Raw genomic sequence first — 23,506 nt, 5'->3', positions numbered from 1 at the left:
TGTCTTTAATGATCCACTCTTCGGTTGTGTGGAGGAAGCTTTCCCAGATGCATAGAAGGGCCTTAAACCATCAACAGATTTAGGATTTTGTTTAAAAAAATATATTTTCTAGCCCTTATGGTTGCAAAAAACTTTTAAATGTAAAGAGGGTTATTTTTTTCCTGAGTTCTTCAGACACCTTCTAACCAGAGGTGGCGGATACAGGTGAAGTTCCAAGGCAGGGTCCAGGAATAACACCCTTGTTAGAAATCCCACCAGCCTCCACCTTTTCAGAAGCTTCTCAGCATGTGTTGTACCTGGATCTCATTAGCAGATAGACCCAACAGATGAAGGTGGGCATCTCTTGCTTCAGGATTAGTTCTTTGGCTACTAGGAATTGGGTAAACTCCCCAAACTTTGTAGAAAAGCTTACTGTGAGTTTGGGAGGTTTCTAGAATTAGTTGTAATTTTCCTTTCCCTCAAGGGTATGATATCAAATGTATTTGTGATGAGGACATAACTTTTCTAGGGGCTCAGTGAAAAGTTTTTTCTCTTAAAGATTTAATATGCTTTGTTTTGTATCTCCATTTCTAGGGGTGATCGGTCTATGTTGCAGCAATCTACAAATCCTGCACCAGGAATTTTGGGGCCGCCACCACCTCCGTTTCATCTTGGACCACCAATTGGGCCAAGAGGTAACATGAGTAAACATATCTTTTTCAATGCACTCTTTTTTCAAATTCCTGGTTATCTGAAATGTTGGATTCTACTAAATGGCACATGTAACTCTATGCAGCATGAGAGTCAAAACTTAGCTAAGGAAACTGAAGGATTTCACAGCAGCATTAATTTAGCCACACATTTTATTTTGAGTTTGTTTGAAGTTGACACTGTCAGATTAAACTCAGGAACTTCAAAAATAGTTTAAACTTGTCTTTTGTTACTAAAACCATATATTGTTAAAACAAAAAAAACAACAACCCTACCTTTCATTTATGCTATTTACTTTTCCACTTCAAGTAATATGAATCATTAAAGTAGATGTGAGAATCTTGCTTTCTGGGTGTCATTCTGTAGAGTCTAGCATCATGTTAGTGCATATCTGTCTTGCAAACACTGCAGAAAAATGTTTTGAAGAGAACTAATGCTTTCATTAGTTTCTTTTCATCCATACTTTGAAATTTCATAACAATTTCATAAGCCTAAATTTTGAGCCTTAATGAACTACTTAACAGACGTGCTGTAATTTATTCCTTAATATATGCAGTATGGTAGAATCAGTGTTGCTGTAGGGTCATAATTCTGAGGTTTGCATCTAAAATCTCAACCATAACATTACATTAACTTTTTTTTTTTTTTGCCCTTTAATAAAATGTTTCAGCTCATTTACGTATAAATAAATATGGGAGACTTTTCACTATAGCAGATCTGTTGAATTCCTCTTGGGTTATTGGGGTCAATGCATACCTTAAGTGACTTCAGCATTGTGGCAATGTGCTCTGGATCGATATCTAAAAGCAGTAGTTCTCAACCTTTTTGGGATCAGGACCCATTTGTAAACCTTGCTGGCCTGTTGTGACTCAGACACTCCCCAAGATGCCCCCAGACCCAGTGTAGGCCTCCTTCCCTGCTAGAGGTCTATCGGGGGCTTGGAGCTAAGATTCCAGATGCTCCAGCCAGATGTGAAAACCTGGGAACTCCCCACCAGCAATTGGGGCTGAGGGAGGCAGCAAGCTGAGATAGCCCCCCATGGCTCCCAAGGAGCCATGGGGGGCTAAGGATGGGAGGATTTGGGGGCCCTGGGGATAAAGTGGGGAGGCTTGGGGAAGGAACTGGGGATGCATTGGGGAAGATCTGGGGACCAATGATGACAAAAGGGATTGCCTGGCTGTTTGGGAGGGGTACATTGAGAGAGCTGGGCTGGGGAGTGGGACACAGGGTATGGAAGATAAGGTGTGCCCTGGCTGCTGGGCAGGAGGTACATGGGGGGTGGGGGGTACTTAACAGAGAATGTGAAACCAACTGCTTTCTTCCCATTTCTGTCCTGTGGAGTGCGCTGGGCTCAGCTCCCTGCGCTAGGCATTGTGACTTCCACGGTTGCTGTGCCACTCATGTTTGGCCCAAATGGCATTGTGACCTGATGCATGTGGTTGCAGTGCCACTTGATCAAATTTGGCCTGGCCTGGCCTGGCCAGCCCCCAGTCATGATAGAGAGGCAGGTTGGGCCAAACCTGAATAGTACTGTGGCTTTGTGCACCAGGTTGCAACACCCGGAGCAGGGAGCTGAACCAGCCCTCTGGGCCTTTGACACATTCTGGCAACCCCAATTTTGAGTCACAACCCATGGATTTTGATTCTCAAGGTTTGCTGGTAAAATATTACGTGTGGATTTGATTTCTTATAAATTTACAGTAATTTGAATTAAACATTTGAAAAATAACTTCGTTATGGCATTACAAGTGATCTTTAACTTACTACATTTTAAAAAGCTGAAATGTCAACAGTAACCATAACTCATTTAAGTGTTGCTTATATACTTTTAATTTCTAATATAAAGGGGCTGGAAATGGAAACATGCCAGGACCACGACATATGCAGAAAGACAGAATGGTTAGTATTAAATTATCATTCTAACTATCAGCTTTACAAAACAGTAATATCCAGCTACACTGATATGAAGCTTGCCCATTTTAATATATTCTACAGGAGGAAATTAGATGTCTTTGGGAGGTAGTAGAATTATTTTTATTTGTATGATGGTCCTATTGTGCTGGGTGCTGTGTACGCACAGAGGCAACCCCTATCCCAGAGAGCTTACAGTCTAAATGGACAAAATGTATGGTAGGAGAAGTAGAGGCACGGAAAGGTGACTTACCTACATCCGATCACGCAGCACGTCAGTAGCGCAGCCAGGAATAGAGCCCAGGTCTGACTCCCAGTCCAGTTTGGCCACAGGACCCAGACTGCTTTTATAGAATCTTTTATATCTAGCTCACTTGAATACAGTACAAGTTGATAGTGACAGTCATTACGGTTGTGATTTGCTGTCTGTTGTAAAATGGATTGGTATTCAGTCCACATACCAGACAGTCGTACGGACCTCATTGCTGTTGGTACCAAGTGGAAATCTTGTTAGTCTTTGCAAAGAGGTCAAGAATTGAAGAAACCTGGAGACAAACACGGCTTTTGGGGTAATCTCAAGGTTGATATTGAGACACACCTTGCATTTCCCTTAGCCATACTATCCCTGCTCGTGACTAACCATAAAACCTTGAAAAAACAGGTTTATAACTCCTTTGTAAGAGAGGTTCCTTATGTTCTGTTTTACAACACAGACTAGAGAGTTTGAGTGTTGACCATCACTTCTCAGCCCTTTTGGTAGTTACATACCTTGGTAAGAGGCACCTGAGAAACAGAAGAGGGAAGAAATAAGACAAGCCTGACCAAAACATTCAAAAGTCTTTTTTCCAAATTCCTTGAAGCTTCAAACATTGCATTTCTGAGTGGTGTAGTCTAGTCATAAGTCAGTTTTAGGTCGAGATGCAGCAGGGAACATGGCCATCTATACATTTAGAATGTTGTTCTCCATTGTTTGAGCTTTTTGGTCTTACTGTTTGTACATCATGTAATGCTTACACAAATGCACTAATTTTTCTGTGGTTTTTTTAAATCACCATTAAAGCAGATGCAAACTGATGTAAGAAACTTAAATTGTTTCTGTGCTGCTGGTGCTGTACATCTCAATTTTCAGTGACAGTCATTACTGTTATGCTCACAAAAGTTCATTTTAATCTCATTTGCACAGGGGATAATAATCTTGACAGTGCTTCAAGGAATGTCAGACTTATTTTTTTTTTGGTGGAGAGGGTGCAAAATAGGGATATCTTTAAAGTGTATCAGGGTAGATTTATTTTTATTCAAAGTTGTTATAGGATGTTGAAGCAAACCGCTTAGTTTAATATACAAATCTTTTTTAAAAAAAATGGTAAGACTCCATTTAATGTATATCCTTTTGGATTAAAATTACCAAGCATATCAGTCGTCATGTTTCACCACCTACTATGATCAGTGTCATGATCCACCAAGTGAATGGGCACCACACTGTTAAATGGACCCAAACTTTTTATCCCATGTGGGTCTGGGCTGTGTATAGACACTGTTTCTAGATCTGGCTTCTAAAGTACATTTCCAGGGTGCAAATTCCCTGTCTGGTCCCATTCCTTGGGATAAGGGACTCCACAGTCCAACTGCCCTAGGCCTTGAAGCTATTACTGAGACCTCCCAAGCTTCTCCAGCTGCTTTACATGTTCTCCCTGAGTCCAGCCCAGCTGGGGGGTGAGTCTCTGGTTTACAGTTTAACCTCTTGGGGAACATGTGATAGTTAAAGCAAGGAATATAGGCTTTGCAGGGAACTTCTTAAGCATACACACCCTTTACTCTTTGGCATAGTAGAGCGTATAAATCTAAGGCAAAACAAAAAAAAAAACACCAGAACACAATCTCCTTCTGAATCCTCACCATTCTGGAGAGTCCCTGGGGGATGGCAAAACCCTCCTGCTCCCAGTCCTCCAGCTGTCTTCTATTTCTGGGGATGAAATGACTCCCTCGCTTAGAGAGCATGTCACCTTTAAAGCAGTCTGTGACACCTCTTTGTTCTTCTGCTGGGGATTTTCCTTGCTCTGACCCCTGGTGAGATTGCTGGGGCAGAGAGTCTTTAAAAGTAAATGTTTGTCAGTAGCAGCACTAATGTTCTATTCAATTTTGAAGGCTGTATTTCAGCTTCCCAAGCAGTCTGTTCCTGCTACAAAATGTTGGTTCCAATCCACAGTGAAGGGCTACAATGTTAAATGTAATTCATAAACCAGAAAGAAATTCATAAATTGATATAGACTTATCCCCTGACTGTGTCAATCATCATCTTGGGTAAGAATAAATTTGTTCTTTGGTGTACAGAGTTGACTTGTGTACCCTTGGAATTCCCTGTCTTGCCCTGATGCATGTAGTTATGGCTGGAGAGAGGACATTGGTAAATGGTTCTTATTTTCTTAGGTAATTTTAGATCAGATTTGGGGGCTGAAATCCTTCGATGATGTCTTTGTTAGTTGACATGCTACTTCATTTCATGCTATTGATAAACTTTACTAGTTAGTTCTTTCTTGTTTTATCAGGAAACAAGCAGAGTTGTTCACATTATGGATTTTCAGAGAGGGAAAAACTTGAGGTACCAATTGCTGCAGCTTGTTGAGCCATTTGGAATAATTACAAATCATCTGATTCTAAACAAAATTAATGAGGTAAGTTTATTTAAATCTTTTGGTGGCATAATTAGTATTGGGTAACATTTCACTGTATCAGTGAACACTACACAACTTTACAGCATTTGTGAAAGTGAGCACTCTTAGTTTACAAAGCCACTTACGTTACGAATCCTTATTCGTTATTTAGATTGAAATTTTTTGCTTGTTCTCAGACCAAATGAGTCCTTGGAATTCTCCATGTTCCCTGGAATATACTGGGTATCATCTTGTCATCACAGGAGGGGAACGCTAAGGGGAAGGAGGGTTAATGTCTTCTCTTTTTCTTTTTTCCCCCTTGGAACACAGAAATTAAATACACTGAGATAATATTCTGCAACATTACATTTAATTTGTGTTTAAATTTGTAACTTTGATTGTTTAAAGTTATATTAACAGTAGTTTGTCCTGAGCATATACTGGTTTCTTTGGCGTACACCTAAGTAATATGCTATATGCAATTTATACCTAACTCTATGGGGCCAGTTAATGCTACTGTAAAAAGCTTTGACTCTTGCATTTCCTGACTGCATTTTTTAAGAAGTGCATCTTATTTTGCCAGAGAGGCACACAACAGCACAAGCTCTTAGACAAAGTATTCACGCCTAAAAGAGTAATACTGAAGTAAATGCAGAAATAAATTCTTATACAATTTCAGGCATTTATTGAAATGTCCACTACTGAAGATGCCCAGGCTGCAGTGGAATATTATATGACAACACCAGCTCTAGTATTTGGCAAACCAGTAAGAGTGCACTTATCCCACAAGTATAAAAGAATAAAGGTAAATTAATTTTTGCATTTTAAAATTATTTTTAATCAGTATAATATATTCAATGTTATGTTAATGTTTAGTTTTTGCATTAATTTGTTTTCAGTTATGTTTAAGGGTAAGATTATGTCATGGATATTTTTAGTAAAAGTCTGGGACAGGTCACAGGCTTCCATGAATTTTTCTGTATTGCCCGTGACCTGTCTTGACTTTTACTAAAAATATCCATGATAAAATGGGAAGGGACTAGGCAGCTGTGGGGTGGCTGGGAGCTTCGGGGTTCCCCTGCCCCCATGGCAGCGGCCCTTGAGCTGCCGGGGTCCCCTTGCCCCCCCCCCACGGCCAGTTAGCTGCTGGGGTCACACGGCGGGGGTACTTCAATTCCCTGCTCACTGCGGGAGGCAGCAGGACCTTGCAGCTCCCAGCCACCAGCCAAAATCGGTGCCTTACTTATTTTTCAGTTGTAATGCATATAGTAAAATCAGGAACTTAATCTTTAATATAAATGTCATTTATTGATTTAAGTTATATAAATGTCAGATTTTATGTAGTATTTATTTTTAAGGTTTCACGAACTCTTAATTTTAGAAACCAGAAGGGAAGCCTGACCAAAAAACGGAGCCACCAAAGCCAGAACCTGGTCGCGTGATTCACCTCAGTAATTTACCTCATTCAGGATATTCTGACAATGCCGTAATCAAACTAGCTGAGCCATATGGAAAAATAAAGAATTACATACTGATGAGAATGAAAAGCCAGGTAATTCACCCTAGACACTTACATAACTGAGTTGATTCATGCATAATTAAGTGGAAAGTTCAATAGATCTGCCTGCAAGAAACCAGAGATTCTTTCAAGATTTTAAGTTGGGAACTTGATTAAATGGATTGTGAGAGCTTCAAGGTGGATACTGTCCGAATATCTGAAAAACTAAGTTAAGGTGGTTTTTTGGAAGTAGGGAGAAATGTTCAAGGCAAAATAAAATGTTTACATTTGATCTTGAAGATTGATACCTCTATTTTGCCATCTTTTTTTTCTGATTCAGTATGAATATGGAAATTACTGGAGAACATGGCAAAATATAGGAGGGAGTTTCACATTATGCCAGCATGTACCTCACTTTAAACTGTTAAGCCATATCCTAGTGGGGCATGTCTAGTAAAAGGAGAGGAACTCATAAGCATCCTAGATCTATGAAACTATGCAGTATTGGGCACAATATTTAATTAGCTCCTATATAGGTAAAAATCTGTGGGATCTTTGCATTGATTAAAAACAATATCAAGAGCCAATCATAGACTGCCCATAAAAACCTTAACAAATAATTACATAGCAACAATAAAAAGCCCTTTTTACTCCCTCACTCCTTCCAAAGATACGGCATTGCTGGGGTTTGATTTCACAAATCATTTTGAAAATTGCATACTGAGCATGTACAGTAGATTAGAACATTTTCTTAATGTGGAAGCAAGCTTGAACGTGTGTGTGTGTGTGTGTGCATGCCACAGCAAATTGTGAGCAATTGCTTCAAGGTACTTATGAGCTCTGATGGTAAATTTTGTTGTCTTCACAAGCTAAATAGCTCTGGAGGGTTTTTTTTAAGGCAGTTAGATGCCAAAATACATTGACACATTAAATTTGTACAGTGAATATGAAAATAAATTAAAGATCCAACAGCAATGTTAGCTGCTTATTACAAATATGCTTTTTTTTCTGTCCCTGTTTTTCTGGCTGAGTATGTAGCTTAATGAATAAATGTTTAGTTTTTTAATTTATTAAAATGTCCTATCTCAAGACACAAGTACCCCCCCCCCAAAAAAAAAACCTGCACAATTTTTTATATAACACCATCCACAAACAAAAGTGTAACTCCATAACATAAAAACATACTCCCATCAACAAGCAAGAGACTCTGTAAGCAGATCAGCCTTGCACCATGGTCACCACATTGGCTCTGGAGTAACAAAAGTAAATCAAATTCCAGAGTTGACAGGTTTCCGTTGAAAGCACCTTCTGAGGAGCCCCTCAAACTTCTAAATTTAACAGCTGTTACGTTGCGTGCCTGAGCAGATTGATTGTGGGGGAGAGGTGGTTTTCTCGGATGAGTACCCAAACCACAGAGGACATTATAGTTCCCTTAAAGAGAACTTTATATTTCCAATAGCACCTTGAGTTGTAACCGGAGTGGATGGGGAGAGTTAGAGCTCTCTGTTGGAACACTTGTGTTATAAAGATCCATCTTCTGATACTGCTAAGTGAAGGGAAATAAGTTTGAGTCGACTTCCAGTGTAGCAGTGTGCCATGTATTACATTAATCCATTGAGGAAGTGAAAGAACCACGGATGCCTGTCAGAAGGTCCACAGCCAAGAGAAGTCAAAACCTCACGGGCCACTCAATGCTCTTCTAGGGATTTAGAAGCCTCTTAGAATGTTGCAAATGTTTTGGGCAAAGTTGGGTACCCCTCACTAATAGGAGGCAGGTAGCAAACCTACTTTATTCTCTAGTTGCTTTCCCCAGCCAGCCAGAATCTGGTTTGATCCATAACCAGATCACCCTCATCTCAGCTGCATGCTAAAATTGCATAGACCCTAATCACTCCGGGTTTGATGCAAAAGCTATACCCTTTGTGTACTGATGACACTTGAGCCAAAACTGCCTCACTGTCTTCCCCAGCAAATTTATCCATGTTAAACAGAACAGATCCATGTATCATAGAGCTCTTGTGGGTGAGCAACTGTCTAACACTCCATTCCAGAAATTTTGAATGGAACTAGTCTGAATAGGCCTTTCAGCCCTTTAGCTTTAGCACGGAATACAATTATTGACTTGAGGGTGTTTTCTGTTCACAAGCTATCATCTAATTAGATTTCAAAGAAGGGATATATTGACACTGTCTTTAAGATGACTTTCAGATCAGCTGGGCTCCTGCCATTCAATTTCAGAACTTCTTTGCAGTGAAAATATTGCTTACTGCAAAGACTTAGTGCATCAATGCACCTGGTTTGTGGTGTTGGTATAATGTAAAACTGGGTTGGTAGTGTGTAGGAACTGGAGATACTCATTTTGAAACATCAAGTAGGGAAATCAAAGTTGTAGGATTTAGCCATGTTCTAGTTTTAATTTCTATTCTAGCATTGTTGCATACACTTCCTATGGTTTTTATATGTATTCTAATCTTTTTAGGCTTTCATAGAGATGGAAACCAGAGAAGATGCTTTGGCTATGGTTGAGCATTGTTCAAACAAAGCACTTTGGTTCCAGGGCAGATGTGTGAAGGTGGACTTGTCTGAAAAATACAAGAAGCTGGTATTAAGGGTAGGTACTGTTTTAAAATGAAAACTCTTTAAGTTGAGATGTTCTATTTTTTGGGGGGGGGGGGGTGAGGGTGAGAGTAAGTAGCAATAATTACAGGGCAACTATCAAGTTTGTTTATGTAAGAATGTAGCCATTTGTAAACTGAATGTTTCCAGTTAATCCTTTCCCTTTAAGTGTAGTTGCTGTCAGTATTCAGTGTTCTGATGTAGCACATCATAAAAATGGTATGCTTGTATCACTGTAGCAAAAACAAGAAACTTGGTTCCCCGGTAGATTGTTGCTGTATAAGAATGGCTATATTGGGTCAGACCAATGGTCCATATAGCCTGTCTTCCAACAGTGGCCAATGTAGATGCTTCAGAGGGAATGAACAGAGCAATTATCAAGTGATCCATCCCCTGTTATCCAGTCCCAGCATCTGGCAGTCAGCGGTTTACATCCATCAATGGCTATTAGCCACGATGGCTATTTTCCACGAACTTATCTAATTCTTTTTTTAACCCAGTTATACTTTTGGCCTTCACAACATCCCTTGGCAATGAGTTCCACAGCTGGACTGTGCATTTTGTGAACTAGGACTGTGCATCCTAGTGAGTAATTGCTATAGAAAAATAAGGGATTCTGATTGTTAAATGTTTTTGTTTAAAAAAAAAAAAAAAAAAAAAAAGTAGCAGAAGATGACTTTGAATTAGTTGAATATGGTCCTCGTTACTCCTGTTCATGTCAGAATCCTATTCAGAATGTCCTCTTAACTATTTTTTTCCTCAAAATGGTCCACCAACTTCTAACTTTACACCTACCTACTCTTCCACCTGTTCCTTCTACTACTTCATTCTTGATTTCCTTCCTTTGATTTCCACATATGGCAGTCATGTATTCATTATGTTGCGCTCTAAATATCTCTTTAGTATAGAGAAGATTTTATTTGGGGCTCTTTTTGCATTTTAAGATCGAGTATTGAAACTTACATTTTATGGTATGTTGGATGCAAGACTAAGGGGATTAGTACTAACTGCAGGTGGCTTAATTTCTCATGAGTTTGTGTTCATAAAAAGGATGTGTTTGTATAGATTCTTAAGTAATGTAAACCAACTTTGCAGTAGCAATTCTTATATTATTCCCAAAAAGAGAGGGACTCTTAATTGGCTTACAAAATAGTGGCTTTTTCGGGCAGTGGAGTGCTTAGATACAATTCAAATGTGCGTGTGTCAGTTTAAAAAAAAAAAAAAAAAAAAGATTTTCTCCATCCAATTATAACTCTTAATGTAGGAATATAAGAACTAGCATAAATCTTGATCTGAACCTTTAAATCTTGGGCTGATTGTAATAACTACCTTGCATGCTCTTAGCAGGCTTTCTTTTTCTACCTGATGCCTTGCTAATTCTGTTGTACAAACTCAGCAGACCTTGCAGTCTCTATTGAAAGAGCCTCCTCCATGAGTCCTGGGCACATCTGATCCAAGGAAACTCCAAAGGGTGCAAGGTTTGAATAAAGGAGTGGGTTGCTGACGCAGCAGAAACTAATAGAAATGCAAAATTCTGCAGTGGGTAGTTTCAGCATTGGTAATGGGCCTGGGAGGAGATATATATAAACTTGCAGAAAAAAAGGGTTGGTGGGTAGGTTTGGTTAAAGTCAACTTTTCAAGGATTATCTGTAACTAGAAACTTTAATACACAGGATTCTGTAAAACATAGTAACAAATCTAAGAAATTTGAATTGTGAAGTTGTCCCACCAATACCAAAAAATGACCCATATATAAAATTAATGGGTCATGGCCAAATATTAAAGGACAAAGCCATTGTAGTGATTAAGACTTCATCTTTATAATCAATTCAGTCTGACCTTTGGGTCAAGTGTTCAGTAACAATGTTTTTGTTAAATTTGGATGTTGCTTATTTTTTCAGAATTCTTATATAGGAAGCACTGACAAATTTCTGATCATTTACATGACTAATATATATTTGTTTAAATGTTGTCCTGGAAGTGTACCTATTCAAGAACACATTTGTATGCACTGATCACTTTTTTCAATAAATGTAATTTCAGGCTGCAATGTGTAATTTAAAAAGAAACTCACATTAATTACTAAAGGTTCTTAAAGTCTGCTCTGAATAGAGGATAGGATTAAATGAAATTCGTTCACCTGAATACTCTGTTTGAGCTGTAAAAATCAGCTTGACAAGGCATTTCCCCTTAATTTCTGATTGCATATCCTGCCTCTCTGTTTTGCAGATAGGGTACATGATGAAGGGCCAGATCTTTCTTTCCATTATACTGCATGTGTGTATTTTGTGGGTGAAGGGAGGAATATAAACAGCTACTGGCGATGCATGTGCAAGGGCTGATGCAGAGTTTTGAGGCACTGAATGGCAAGGATAAGGCTGCTCATAACTGAGCACTTCAAAATGAATAATTTGTGTAAAATCTGACTAATAGAGATGGTGGCTTTGTTTATCTGCCCTGCGATGCACTTCCTACGGTGTAATGGATTGTGCCAAGTTCATATAGGTAATCAATACAATAACAGATTTCCAGTGCTAATACCACATTCAAGTGACAGTTGTGATTCTGGACTTTCCACCTGTAGTTTAAAAAGAGACTTGATTGCACAGAAAGGCAGTTTTGAAAAATTAAGTTTTGGTATGTCTACACTGCAAAAAAACAATAAAAACCCAGCCTCGACAGTGAGTCTGAGCACTACTGATTTGAGCTCGCAGGACTCGTGCTACAAGGCTGTACATATTCCTGCTTGGGCTCTGAGACCCTCCCCCTCACCATTTCAGAGCCTAAGTGGGAACTGCTATTTTTAGCCCCATAGCACAAGCCCAAGTTACCTGACCCAGGCTCTGAAACTCACTGCCATGGTTTTGGTTTTTGTTTGTTCGTTTTTGTTTTGTTGCAGTGCAGACATACCCTTTAAAAGAAGGGGAAGAAAATAGACCAAAGGTGTGGAGAGGGGGAAGGGGATGTTGCTACTAAAAGGAAAGTAATGTTGCAGTTCTTAAGCCTTTAAGCCATCTGTTTGGCAACTAATAGGACTACTTAATATAACAGCACCTCTGGTGTTAGGGAAGAGCCACCACTGGAGTTTTCTCCAGAATGTCTTGAAGAAAGGTGAAGACATTGAACATGGGCAATGGAATTGAGCAGCCAAGGTGCAATTCATGCTCTGAATGAATCCTGTAACAGCTTTGTGTGTTAATACATAATATGTACCCGCCATACCTTATGAAAGCTTTTTTTATTTTTTAGATTCCCAACAAAGGAGTTGAATTACTGAAAAAAGATAAAGCTAGGTAATGTCTTCTTTAAATATAATGTATTAAAAACCCTGAATTGAAATAGTTAAACCAAAACATATTGAAGATAAATATTTTTCTCACCTACAGAAAGAGAACGTATTCCCCAGATAGTAAAGACTCTCCAAGTGATAAAAAATCTAAGACAGATGGAACTCAGAAAACTGAAAGCGGCAGTGCTGAAGATAAAGATAAAGAGGAGAAACAGGAGGATGATGCTGAGAAATCAGCTGCAAAAGGGAGTGAACAGGCAGACCAAGAGGAACCTAGTTTACTTCTTGAATCTGAAGATGAGCTGCTAGTAGATGAGGAAGAAGCAGCAGCATTGCTAGAAAGTGGCAGTTCAGCAGGAGATGACACTGACGTTGCTAATTTAGGCGATGTGGCTGCTGAAGAGAAAAAGGATGCAGCAGATGACACTACCACAAAAACTGAAGGAAATGTTGGTGCTACCCCAGCAGCAAAGAAAAAACTTAAAAAGGTAATCAGATGGCATGGTGTATGGATAGGGAGCAACCTTATCTGTATAATTTGTGCTCCTCCACATAGTTCCAATTCTTTTGTGCAGGACTTTAAAACAAACACCCACACCTAGTTTTCTGGAAAGAAACAATTTGTGTTCGGCTTTTCTGTGAAGAAAATACAGTACCTCAAAGAATGTGATGCTGATTTGAGATCAGGTATTCAAAGTAGGGTGGATAGAAATAAAAAAAAAAATCTTATTTGGATACATTTTTCTTCTAAATCCATTTAAAATTAAATTTGAAATAACCTATATTAAGTTGTAAACATAATATAATTAGGACTACGATTTTGTCCTGGGAAGGGTCACAGAAATTGTGAATTTGAATAAGGTCTGTGAAACCGGGTAACACTGTGACCTGGTACACAGGGTAGCAGTATCCAGTCAGGTTTGGCTCATCTGCCTCGCCATCTCCATTTACGGAAGAGTGGACAGGCCAAACCTGAGTGGTGCTGCAACCACAGGTGCCAGGTTGGAGGTGGGACAGCCATGTAGGACAGGAGCAACCACTGCAGAGTGTGTGCGACGCAGGCTCGCTCTCCAAACCCGCCCACCTCTCCAGGCCTCATCTTTCAGCATCCTTTGACCTTTCTGTGACTTGTTGCCTCCCCTGCCCCCAGCTATACCATGACATTTACTAAGAAATTCCATGCCAAAATCATAGCCTCAAATATAATCTATTAAAATAATATTACATACAATTCCAAGCAGGCCATGTTTGCTTCCAAACTTTCAAAGTCAAACCACTGAACTGGTAGGAATCACTGGCTAAGTGCCTGGAAATAGAGTTTGAAGTGCTAAAACCAGTTTTTAAAAGTAGTAGCCTCCTCTGCAGGTGCAGAGAGAATATTTTCTTCTTTTCAGTTAAATTACTAGTTCAGTCAGAGTTGAGAAACAAGACTGAAAGTTGAAAAAGCAGGAAAGCTTGTATTCCCATTTCTAATCTATGGAGAAAGAGATGTGAGGATGAGATGTAGTCCTAAAAACTTGCAGGGCATGGTGATCAGAAGCAATCAGTTCACCTCACTAACTACAGATAATACTACTTTTTATATAGTAGATCAGTTAGTTTTAAATGAGACATGCTTTGATAAATGTTTTCCTTGTTTCCAGTACATTTATTTAACTAATAAACAAATTAATTTTTTTGTGTAGTTTTAATTGAAATATAGCTTGACAAAATCCCAAGTAAAATTAATCTAGTCCTATTGGATTGGAAGCCCACCTGCGGCTAAAGGACCCTCCCGCAGCCTGTGGGGAGGATCCACTGATCCATGATTATGGGGGACAACAGAAAAAATAACTGATAGGTGTGAAGGTCAAAGGATCAAAAAAGGGAACCTGAAGGGGACACCGAGCAGAGAACCCCGGACAGTGCCCACTTCTCAAAGGTGTCACGGGAGCCAGCAGACGCTGCCCAGAGGAACTTTGCTAGATGCGTGAACAGAGGGAGGATCAGAAATAGGCCCCACAGTCGCAGAGAACCCCCTCAGCCAACATCCTCTCCCTGGTGTTGTAGATGGCCACTTTGGCCAATACTAGGAGGAAGTTGACGAGGCGGTCCCTCAACTTTGTGGCGCCACGGATAAGGTGTGCGTATATGAGAAGGTGGGGGGAGAAGTGCAGCCAAAAACATAACAGTAAGTCTAGGAGGATCCAGAAAAGGGGCTGCAACCTGGCACACTCAAGGTAAACCTGTGCCAGGGTCTCCCTCATACCGCAAAAGGGACAGGCATTGGGGATAGGGATGAACCGCACCAGGTACATGCCCGTGCTGATGGCTCCATGAAGGAGCCGCCAACCAATATACCTGGCGGGCTGTAGGACTAAGGTGGAATATAGGCTGGCCCACCGGGGTTCCTCACCCTCAATAGGTAGCAATAGGTTCCGCCACTTAGCATTGGGGCACGAGGGTGAGGAAATGGAGAGTATGGAGCATGAGCGTGTACAGGTGTGCCTGTGCGCGGTTTGAAAGCGAACTGGCTGCAGGTCGTGCAGCTGGCTCAAGGTGTGTGGGTGGGACGGCCGGGGGGTACTCAAGGGGTAAGGGCCCTATAAAGAGATCCGGAGGGCCTGGGGTGTAGGGTGGGCGGGGAGCATGCTCATGCAGGACCTGCTCAAGGTAAACCTGAGAGACTGGTGACAAGGCTGCCGTCACCTCCTGAAGTACTGGAGTTCGAAGGGTGGAGAGTCCCATGCGCTGAGCAAGCGCAAAGGGATCCACCCAGTCTCCCCAGTCGTAACCCAGGAGGTCTCTGATCCTGGTGACTTCTGCCAGGACCAACCTCTGGTGCACCGATAGGGACTCCACCACCTGCACATATTAATCATCTAGTAAACAGGAAATACGTCAGTCACCATTTTCTAACCAAAAAAAAAAAAATCTGAATAAATGTGTTAAGCTATATAAATTGCTTAAGTAAATGTTTATAAATATAGTGTATCCTCCTGCTTAGCAGAAAGTTCCAAATAATACCAACCAGTGAGAATCACAAAATAACTAAAATACAAAACCAGACTAAAATTGATTTGCATCAAGATTTCTTGCTTACCCGTTTAAATCATTATTAAAATTGTTTAGATTTAAAACCCATCCACCCTGATGTAAAGAACACTGTTTATCCTTTTAATAGGAACATGCTGTAACTTTTGGTTTCCCCACCTCATTTGTGTGATGGCTTTCTCTGTGACCCTGTTGACTGCAGTCAGTATCCGAGTGGTATATTTTAGGAGATTGCCTCAACTGAGTGCTCCAGCATAGGAACAATTTTCTCCCCAGCTGCTTTATGAGGTTAGAAGGTTGTCTGCCCTTCAAGGGCAGACCTTAGTGACCATGCTAAAAATAAGGTTTATTAAGAATAGAGTGTGTCGGATATAAACAAAAGAAATAGTATGTATAACCTAGCTAGCTTGTAGCTTCAGTAAAAAGCTAGGTAGGTACATCTTGGATTAGTTATAGTAAGGTAAGCCTTACATTTCTAGTCAGCACCTTATTCATTTCTCCCCTCAGACCTTTTCAGGTACCCTCGAAATTTAGGATCCAGTGGGAATGTCTTCCAGATTGTAAATATCTTTTAAATTACTTTGTTGCAGAGAAACAAAAGATAAGATTTTTTTTTTAAATGCCATTCTAAAATTGCAACTGTTTTTAATCTTCTTTAGAATCTGAATAGTTGTTAATTTACTGCAGTGAAGGAATCAACATAATCCAGTGAAGCAAGTGCAAAAAGCTGAAAACTAAAGGCCAGGTGGAAACCTGGCAAAATAAAATATTTTTTAAATGGAAGCTAAAATACTTCAAAACTTCAAAATAAAATAAGTATTCTTCAAATCAAGCAAAAAATAAGCAATTCAGTATACCCATTCATGTGATTTGAACAGTGTTTTGGAAGTATATAGGTAGCTTCGGGGAGAGGAAATATGGGGTTCTTTAAAAAAAAAATGCAGTTAAAGGGTCTTTTTTCTTCTTTTGTAACTTAAAAAATAAGAAAAATTATACTTTTACACATGTAAAATGACAGTTGTAGACATGAAAAACCTCTTTGTCTCTCAACAGCGATATGTGGGTGGCTTCCCCCAGAGCATGGAAGGTTTTGTCACTCTAGATGAGGTTGGTGATGAAGAAGACTCAGATCATCAGAAACTGCGTAAATCGGGGATGGCAGTTAAATCTGCTGGGAAAAATGATGATAGTTTGGCTGAAATTAAGGTAGACAAGATTGAGGAACCAGAGCAAGAAAATGAGACCTTGGAAAATGGAACCAAAACTGAGGAGAATATGAAGACAGAAACCATTGAAGTTTCTGACAACACAGCAACCCAGGATACGGAGAAAAATACAAATGAAAATACAGATGCACAGGACGAACAGGAAACAAAAAGCATCCAGGAGAAATCTGTTGTTCCAGACGAATATAGAATTGGACCATATCAGCCAAATGTTCCTGTTGGTAAGAATTTTCCCATCTCTTTTCAAATGCATTTTTTTTTGCATTGTAACATTTTCATTTCATTAACTTTATTTTTTGCAGTGCGTACTGGCTCTTAGGTCTGGTCTGCACTATAGACCTATTTCTGTAGAACTATATCGCTCAGGGGTGTAGTTATACCGAACACACAGACACAGACACACACACACACACACACACACACACTCCCCCCCCCCCCCCCCCCCCGTGTAGACAGCACTATGTCAGCAGGTGAGCTTCTCCCACCGACATAACTACCTCCTCTTCGGGGGGGTGGATTAACTACACCAACAGGAGAACTCTCTCCTATCGGCATAAAGCATCATTAAAGCACTACAGCAGTGCAGCTGCATTTTAAGTGTAGATTTACCCGTAGACATTGAAGTAAGGTCAAAGATTGCCATTTTATTTTTAGGACTTCACACTCTTTCTAGGATATTCTCTGGTCCCTTTTACTCTTCGCATGCAGTCTTTGACAATGACTTCTCTCCAGCCTGGAATTATGATGGAGACATAACAGCACACAATATATTTCAGTAGTGATGAGTTAGTTTAGATTGATGTATGAAATCGCCTTGTAATTGTCATAATGACGTGGGGTAGAGATTACTTTAATATTGAAATTAACGCTATGTATTGTAACTAAAACCATTGCATACCTTTTTGAAAAGGGAACCAATAGAAGGGCCATGTTTTAATCCAAAAACATGCTAATGGCAAGTGTGTACATATTTAATTACAGATTCTGGTTTGAACAAATAAAAACAAGGATATTTAAAGGAAAGCAGCTGTTCAATGCAAATTGAGTTGTTACTGTAAGATTCACTTAGTGAGCAATATATTTGAGGTTTTAAAAATTATTCTAATTCATTCTATTAGTTACTTTGTGGTCTCTACTTCTCTAGGTGTAAATTATGTGGTACCCAAAACAGGGTTTTATTGCAAACTGTGTTCCTTGTTTTACACAAATGAAGATGTTGCAAAAAAGACCCATTGCAGCAGCCTTCCACATTATCAGAAGTTGAAGGTAAGGTAAAACTATCCATTTTAAGTGAAGTGATTCTTTATTGGGAAGGAGTAAGGAATAGATTTGTTGAGGCTTCATTGAAAGGAAAAAACAAATTAATCCAGTTAGAACACTGGATTATCCAAACATGGTTAAGAGCTGTTGCTTCATATCACAGTAATTTTAGTTTTAAATTAATCCTCACCAAGGTTGCCTCTTGGAATTTGAATGCATAATAAACAATTCAAGTATGGGACCCTATGATTCTCTGTGAATTGAAAATATATAGGACTTTTTGATTGCAGTAGAGGTAAGCTTTAGAATAGTTTTGAAGAAGGAATAAAAGGTGACTGAATCTTGTCGCTACAGTTCCTTTAAGGATGGCTTATGACCAAAAACTGCAAGACCAAAGCTAGAATTTTTTTTTAAATAGTACTCCAAACCCTAAATGAGAAGGTTTTTTTATGTATATACACATACATGCCCATAAAAACCAAGTTGCATATTTTGAAGTTTTTATATATATATTATATTTTGAAGTTGTTTTTTATATAACAACTTCAAAATATGCAACTTTTGATTTTTATGGGCATGTATTAGAGTTTCTGATTGAGTAAAATGTTCTGCAATAGCACAACATATGTTTATGCTGTCATCAGTGCTGCTTGTGTACTATGAGCTGCTCTTTGATATTGTACACTTTGTGTGTCGGGGGGGATCCTAACAATAAGCAGTAATTACCACCATTATTAAAACACAGTAAGTCTCCACATTAATTATTCCATGCTTCTGTATTTACCGTATATACTCGTTCATAAGCCAAATTTTTAGTAAAAAGGGGAAGCACCAGAGAAGGGGGTTGGCTTATGAATGGGTATAGAGAGGGAGAGGTGAGAGACAGCCCCTCCCCCCAACAGAGGGAGCAAGGAGAGGCAGCAGAGCCAGAAGGGAAGAGGCGGGGCCAGAGTCTCTCCAGCCTCTGAAGAAGCTGCAGCTCCTGGGCTGGCAGGCTGCAGCTGTGCCGCTTGGCCCCGCACCCCAGAGCAGGCTGTGGCTGCGCCGCCCGGCCCACCGGAGCTTGCTGCAGCCGCGCTGCCCAGCCTGCCGGAGCAGCTCCAGCCAGGCCAGAGGCATCCTCTCTAGATAAGGTGGGAAGGGATGGGATGGGGGGAGAGTGGGGGTCCTGGGCTAGGGATGGGGTCATGTGGGGGGTGGTCACAGGGGTTACTCCCCTGACTCCCAGCTTCTCTTCCCCCCCCCAAAAAAAAAATTTCCCCACCAGTTGCTGTCCCAGCCCATCAGGGTAAGCAGCTGGTGCGCCGGGACACTTCGTTTACTTCGGTTTACCTCCGTGCTTGCGGATGCTGGAGGTAAACAAACCATCTCAGCCCACCAGCGGCTTATCCTGATGGCCTGGGAGCCAAAGTTTGCTGACCCCTGAATTATAGGGTCGGCTCATGAATGGGTTATAAAAAAAAAAATTCCATTTTTACTTATCCATCTTGCGGGGGTCGGCTTATAAACGAACCAGCTTATGATTGAGTATATACGGTAGTTGATTTCACTTCAGTTCATTGCCAAGCTGGATATAAGTTCCCTCTGTTCCATAGGAAGGAAGCAGGCACATGTCTGAGAGTTACCAGTAGAGGGGATGCATCCGTGGGAGTGGGAATGCCTCAAACTGGCCCAGGAACTGAAAGGGGGCAAGTGGTAGAGAGAACACGAGGGCAACTATATTGTGTTAGACTGACTGTCAAGTACAGTATCTAGTCGTGCATGGACTAGATAAATGTTCATTGACTCTGATTTTGATGTATGACATAGGTAGAAAGTAAATTTTACTCGTTGATTTGTTCAAAGTTGCAGGCTGCTGGAAAATGCAGTACTTTTAAAGGAGCTCTAGCTATTTTCATTTCAGTGGATCAGTTATGTATCTGGTACAGTAGAAAACCACCAGGCATATTTTGCCCAATGCCAGGCTTATTTGGCAGTCAAGTAGTTAGTAAATTGTATGACATATTACTATTTCATACATTTAAGTTCACAAATCTGACCACTTTTAACATGGTTTTATACTTAGAATTATGGTCCTTATTTAGTTCATCTAATTCATTCCCGAATCAGGTTGGCTTTGTTGTGATTGATTCTTTTTTGTTGTTACAGAAAATTCTGGATAAAATGGCAGAAGATCACAGGCAAAAGAAAGAGGCTTAAGTGCAAAAAAAACTTGATTCAAGGAAAGTGGTTTTGTTTTTAATGTTAACCTTTTTTAAATGCAGTACAAATAGTAGATGGAAAATACTATACTCTTTTTTTGTTTTAGTGAAATACAGTAGGCGTATAGCTCTGTTCATGTGTTAAATGTTATAACATAAATGAAGCTAATAGAAAATTTTTGTTCATGAAAAATATGGGAATGCCAACAGAGGAAAGTTTTCTTTCAATTGATATTTCAAGCTACTATAGAAACTATTGCACCATTATGAAAGCTCATGTACAAAAAGCAAACTTTATATAAATCTACTGTTTTCAGGCTTCAAAAAGTTATCCTTCAATTTTGATTCCATTCTTCAATAAAAAATAAAAAGTGGTATTGTATTTTTATTACTTTCATCTAGAACATTCCAGATTTCAGTCTGAGCCTAGCATATATTTAATTTGGAGTGTGAGACTGTCGTTGCATTTCACTTTGGAAAGTCTTTAAATGTAAAGGTTGCATTTTTTTAAATGTTGGATGCAGTTTCTTTTAATGTCATTGCTGTTATCTAGATAATAAGAAAATTAGTAAGTAGTCAGCTTTAAAATTTTGTGGTTTTTTTTTTCTAAGTTCTTGATAGGTTTTTTCCCCTGTTCTATTATTCAGCGTACTTTTTAGTGAAATGTAAAGTCCTATTCTTCTCTCTGACCAGTATTATTTTCTTGAGCTCTTACTGCTTGCTACTTGAATCCTGTAGCTGTCATACATCTCTGATATAAGCAAAAGCAGCATTTGAGTCCTGAAATGTAAAAAAAGTATCTTTATATTCTTCATATGTAATTTTTCATACCTGCATTATAAAACTGGTTTGGTCAAATTCCTAGAACTGTGCTATTAATGTACCTGCACATGTGACATGTGATCAGGAATTTGCATGTATAATCTGTGTTTATCTGTAGTCTTTCTGATTATAAACTGCTTATTTGTGGATTCAGGTTACTAAAGTGATTTACCAATAAACAAACCTAGGCAACAGTAATTTGTTTTTGTTTGGCATGTTAAGCAACATGTTTACTGTAGTTGTGACCAGTGTGTTCATGGTATCTGATTAATTCTCATAACTTTTAGCGAATGTTTTTAATTCTGCTTGTTTAACAGTTTGTGTGATTTAGTAGCTCATTTGCTACTCCCCTTCCTAATGCACGCACACTGCAGCACAATGAATTAAAATGCCTCTTAGTGAAATGGTTCTAGGCGCTTCTGCTAGTGAATTTATTGTTCCTCTTGGAAGTAATACATTTGCATTAATGCTAAGTTTCAAACTCCTTTAGATTTTCATGAATGAAGATAATTAAGAGTGGCTGAAATGTAAAAAGTAACACTTCTGACTTGCATTCCTTGGCATTGGGTACAACTTGTTTTCTGTGAGAATTATTATGTTTGGTTTAAGAGAGAATTTGAATTGATACTGTATGCAGCTTTCTGAACATCAACAAGATGTGAGGGTGAAATGCTGCTTGGCTTTGGGTGCACAAATCTTCATTAAATAGCACAGCCTAAAATGCTGTCAAAACAAAATTTAAATTTAAATTTGAAATCGTTCATTTTCCATATTTCCTTTTCAGTAAGCAAGCTGTTGACATTCTTTACTTTGCATTCAGTTTTTTAATTAATAGTTAATTGCTGATTGTTAAATGGATAAACAGAGTAAAATACAACTATATACAATACACTTTGAACACCAATTCTGCCAGTAGGCCATACCCCTTAGAAAAAGAAAAGAGTAAGTCCCTGAATAAGACTTGCAATATAAATCCTATAATAGTTCCATTGACTTAGTTAATATAGAAGCTATCCTGCCCTTAGTGCAAAAGGCAACAGATGAATGGGAGATGGTTCCAGGAGTGCATTAATTGACAAGTTGGAGGATGTGGTGGATTTGACTTTTCCCACACACTAAACTTATTTTTGGCAGTCAATCTGTTTAATAGATTTTGGAGGGGGTGTGGAGCAAGTTGCCTTTGGGGAGGGAGAGACCTGGTTCTTAACAGTATATATAGTTGACTGATACATTTAAATGCCCCCAGAGCTGTCTTTTAAAAAACAACCCCCCCCTCCTCAAGTTAGCCATTTAAACATCTTATAGCAACCCTCCTAAATACTAGACAGTTTAGTGATTTAATATCCACTGTTCTCTCAGTGAAGTGGTAAATATTGAAGGTGTATTATTACAGTACGGATTAAACAAGTAATAATCTTGAATGGTCTACAGGTGTTGAGCATAAAGGGATCTTTAGAGAATTAAAGACAATAGTGTTGTCCTAGGGTGACATAGTCCAGAGATCAGCTATTCTAGAAATGCTGTACACTGTGACCCAGATTTCAAGGGTATTTAGGCACCTAAAGATTCAGAGAAGCACCTAATCTGTCTAGTTTGTGTGTTTTTTTTGTTTTTTTTTTTTTTTGTTTTTTGGTTTTTTTTGAAAATCCAATGAGGTGCTCTCTGAATCATTAGGTGCCTAAAGATATTTGAAAAATTCAGCCCTATGTCCTTTATGGCTGCCTTACCTACCTGGTAATCCCTTGGAGGGTATAGTACAGAATTTTTGAAAATAACTGTTACTAACTACTGATAACTCAAACCTACTCCAACCATTGATAAGGGCAGCACCTTCTACCTACACTGAATTGGAGTGGATGCATGCATTGTACGGTTTCTTAATATGGTATAAAAAAGGAAGCAAATTGTCCATCTGATAACCCCCTTCCCTCAAAATAATCCAATCCTGGGAACATATCAAGAACATTCTCATACTGCAATGCACAGACCTATGCCAGGTGTCTTGGGGCTTTGTACGTAACTAGCACCTTGATTTGGTCCCTAAGGCAAATTGGGAGCCAATAGAGCAGGGGTCAGCAACGTTTGGCATGCAGCTCGCCAGGGTAAGCACCCTGGCGGGCCGGGCCAGTTTATTTACCTGCTGACGCGGCAGGTTCGGCCGATCGCGGCCCCCACTGGCTGCGGTTCGCCGTCCCGGGCCAATGGGGGCGGTGGGAAGCTGCGGCTAGCACATCCCTCGCCCGCGCTGCTTCTCGCCGACCCCATTGGCCCGGGACGGCGAACCGCGGCGAGTGGGGGCCGCGATCAGC

General features: G+C 39.7%; 1 protein-coding gene across 1 annotated transcript in view; it reads left to right on the top strand.

Moving 5' to 3' along the window:
* Positions 1–21,637, top strand: part of MATR3 (matrin 3) — a 46,696-nt gene extending 25,059 nt beyond the window's left edge. Inside the window, exons 5-15 of the mRNA XM_065408910.1 lie at positions 574–674; positions 2,537–2,589; positions 5,148–5,273; positions 5,932–6,057; positions 6,634–6,804; positions 9,230–9,361; positions 12,616–12,659; positions 12,753–13,143; positions 16,742–17,135; positions 18,059–18,180; positions 20,323–21,637. Coding sequence (XP_065264982.1) covers positions 574–674; positions 2,537–2,589; positions 5,148–5,273; positions 5,932–6,057; positions 6,634–6,804; positions 9,230–9,361; positions 12,616–12,659; positions 12,753–13,143; positions 16,742–17,135; positions 18,059–18,180; positions 20,323–20,373 — 1,711 coding nt within the window. The 3' untranslated portion in view covers positions 20,374–21,637. The remainder of the gene's footprint in view (positions 1–573; positions 675–2,536; positions 2,590–5,147; positions 5,274–5,931; positions 6,058–6,633; positions 6,805–9,229; positions 9,362–12,615; positions 12,660–12,752; positions 13,144–16,741; positions 17,136–18,058; positions 18,181–20,322) is intronic.
* The last annotated feature ends 1,869 nt before the right edge of the window (positions 21,638–23,506 follow it).

Source organism: Emys orbicularis, chromosome 8 (genome assembly GCF_028017835.1).
Source record: "Emys orbicularis isolate rEmyOrb1 chromosome 8, rEmyOrb1.hap1, whole genome shotgun sequence".
Taxonomy (NCBI): domain Eukaryota; kingdom Metazoa; phylum Chordata; order Testudines; family Emydidae; genus Emys; species Emys orbicularis.
The sequence above is the reverse complement of the archived record's forward strand: the minus strand, read 5'-3'. Positions and strand labels throughout refer to the sequence as shown.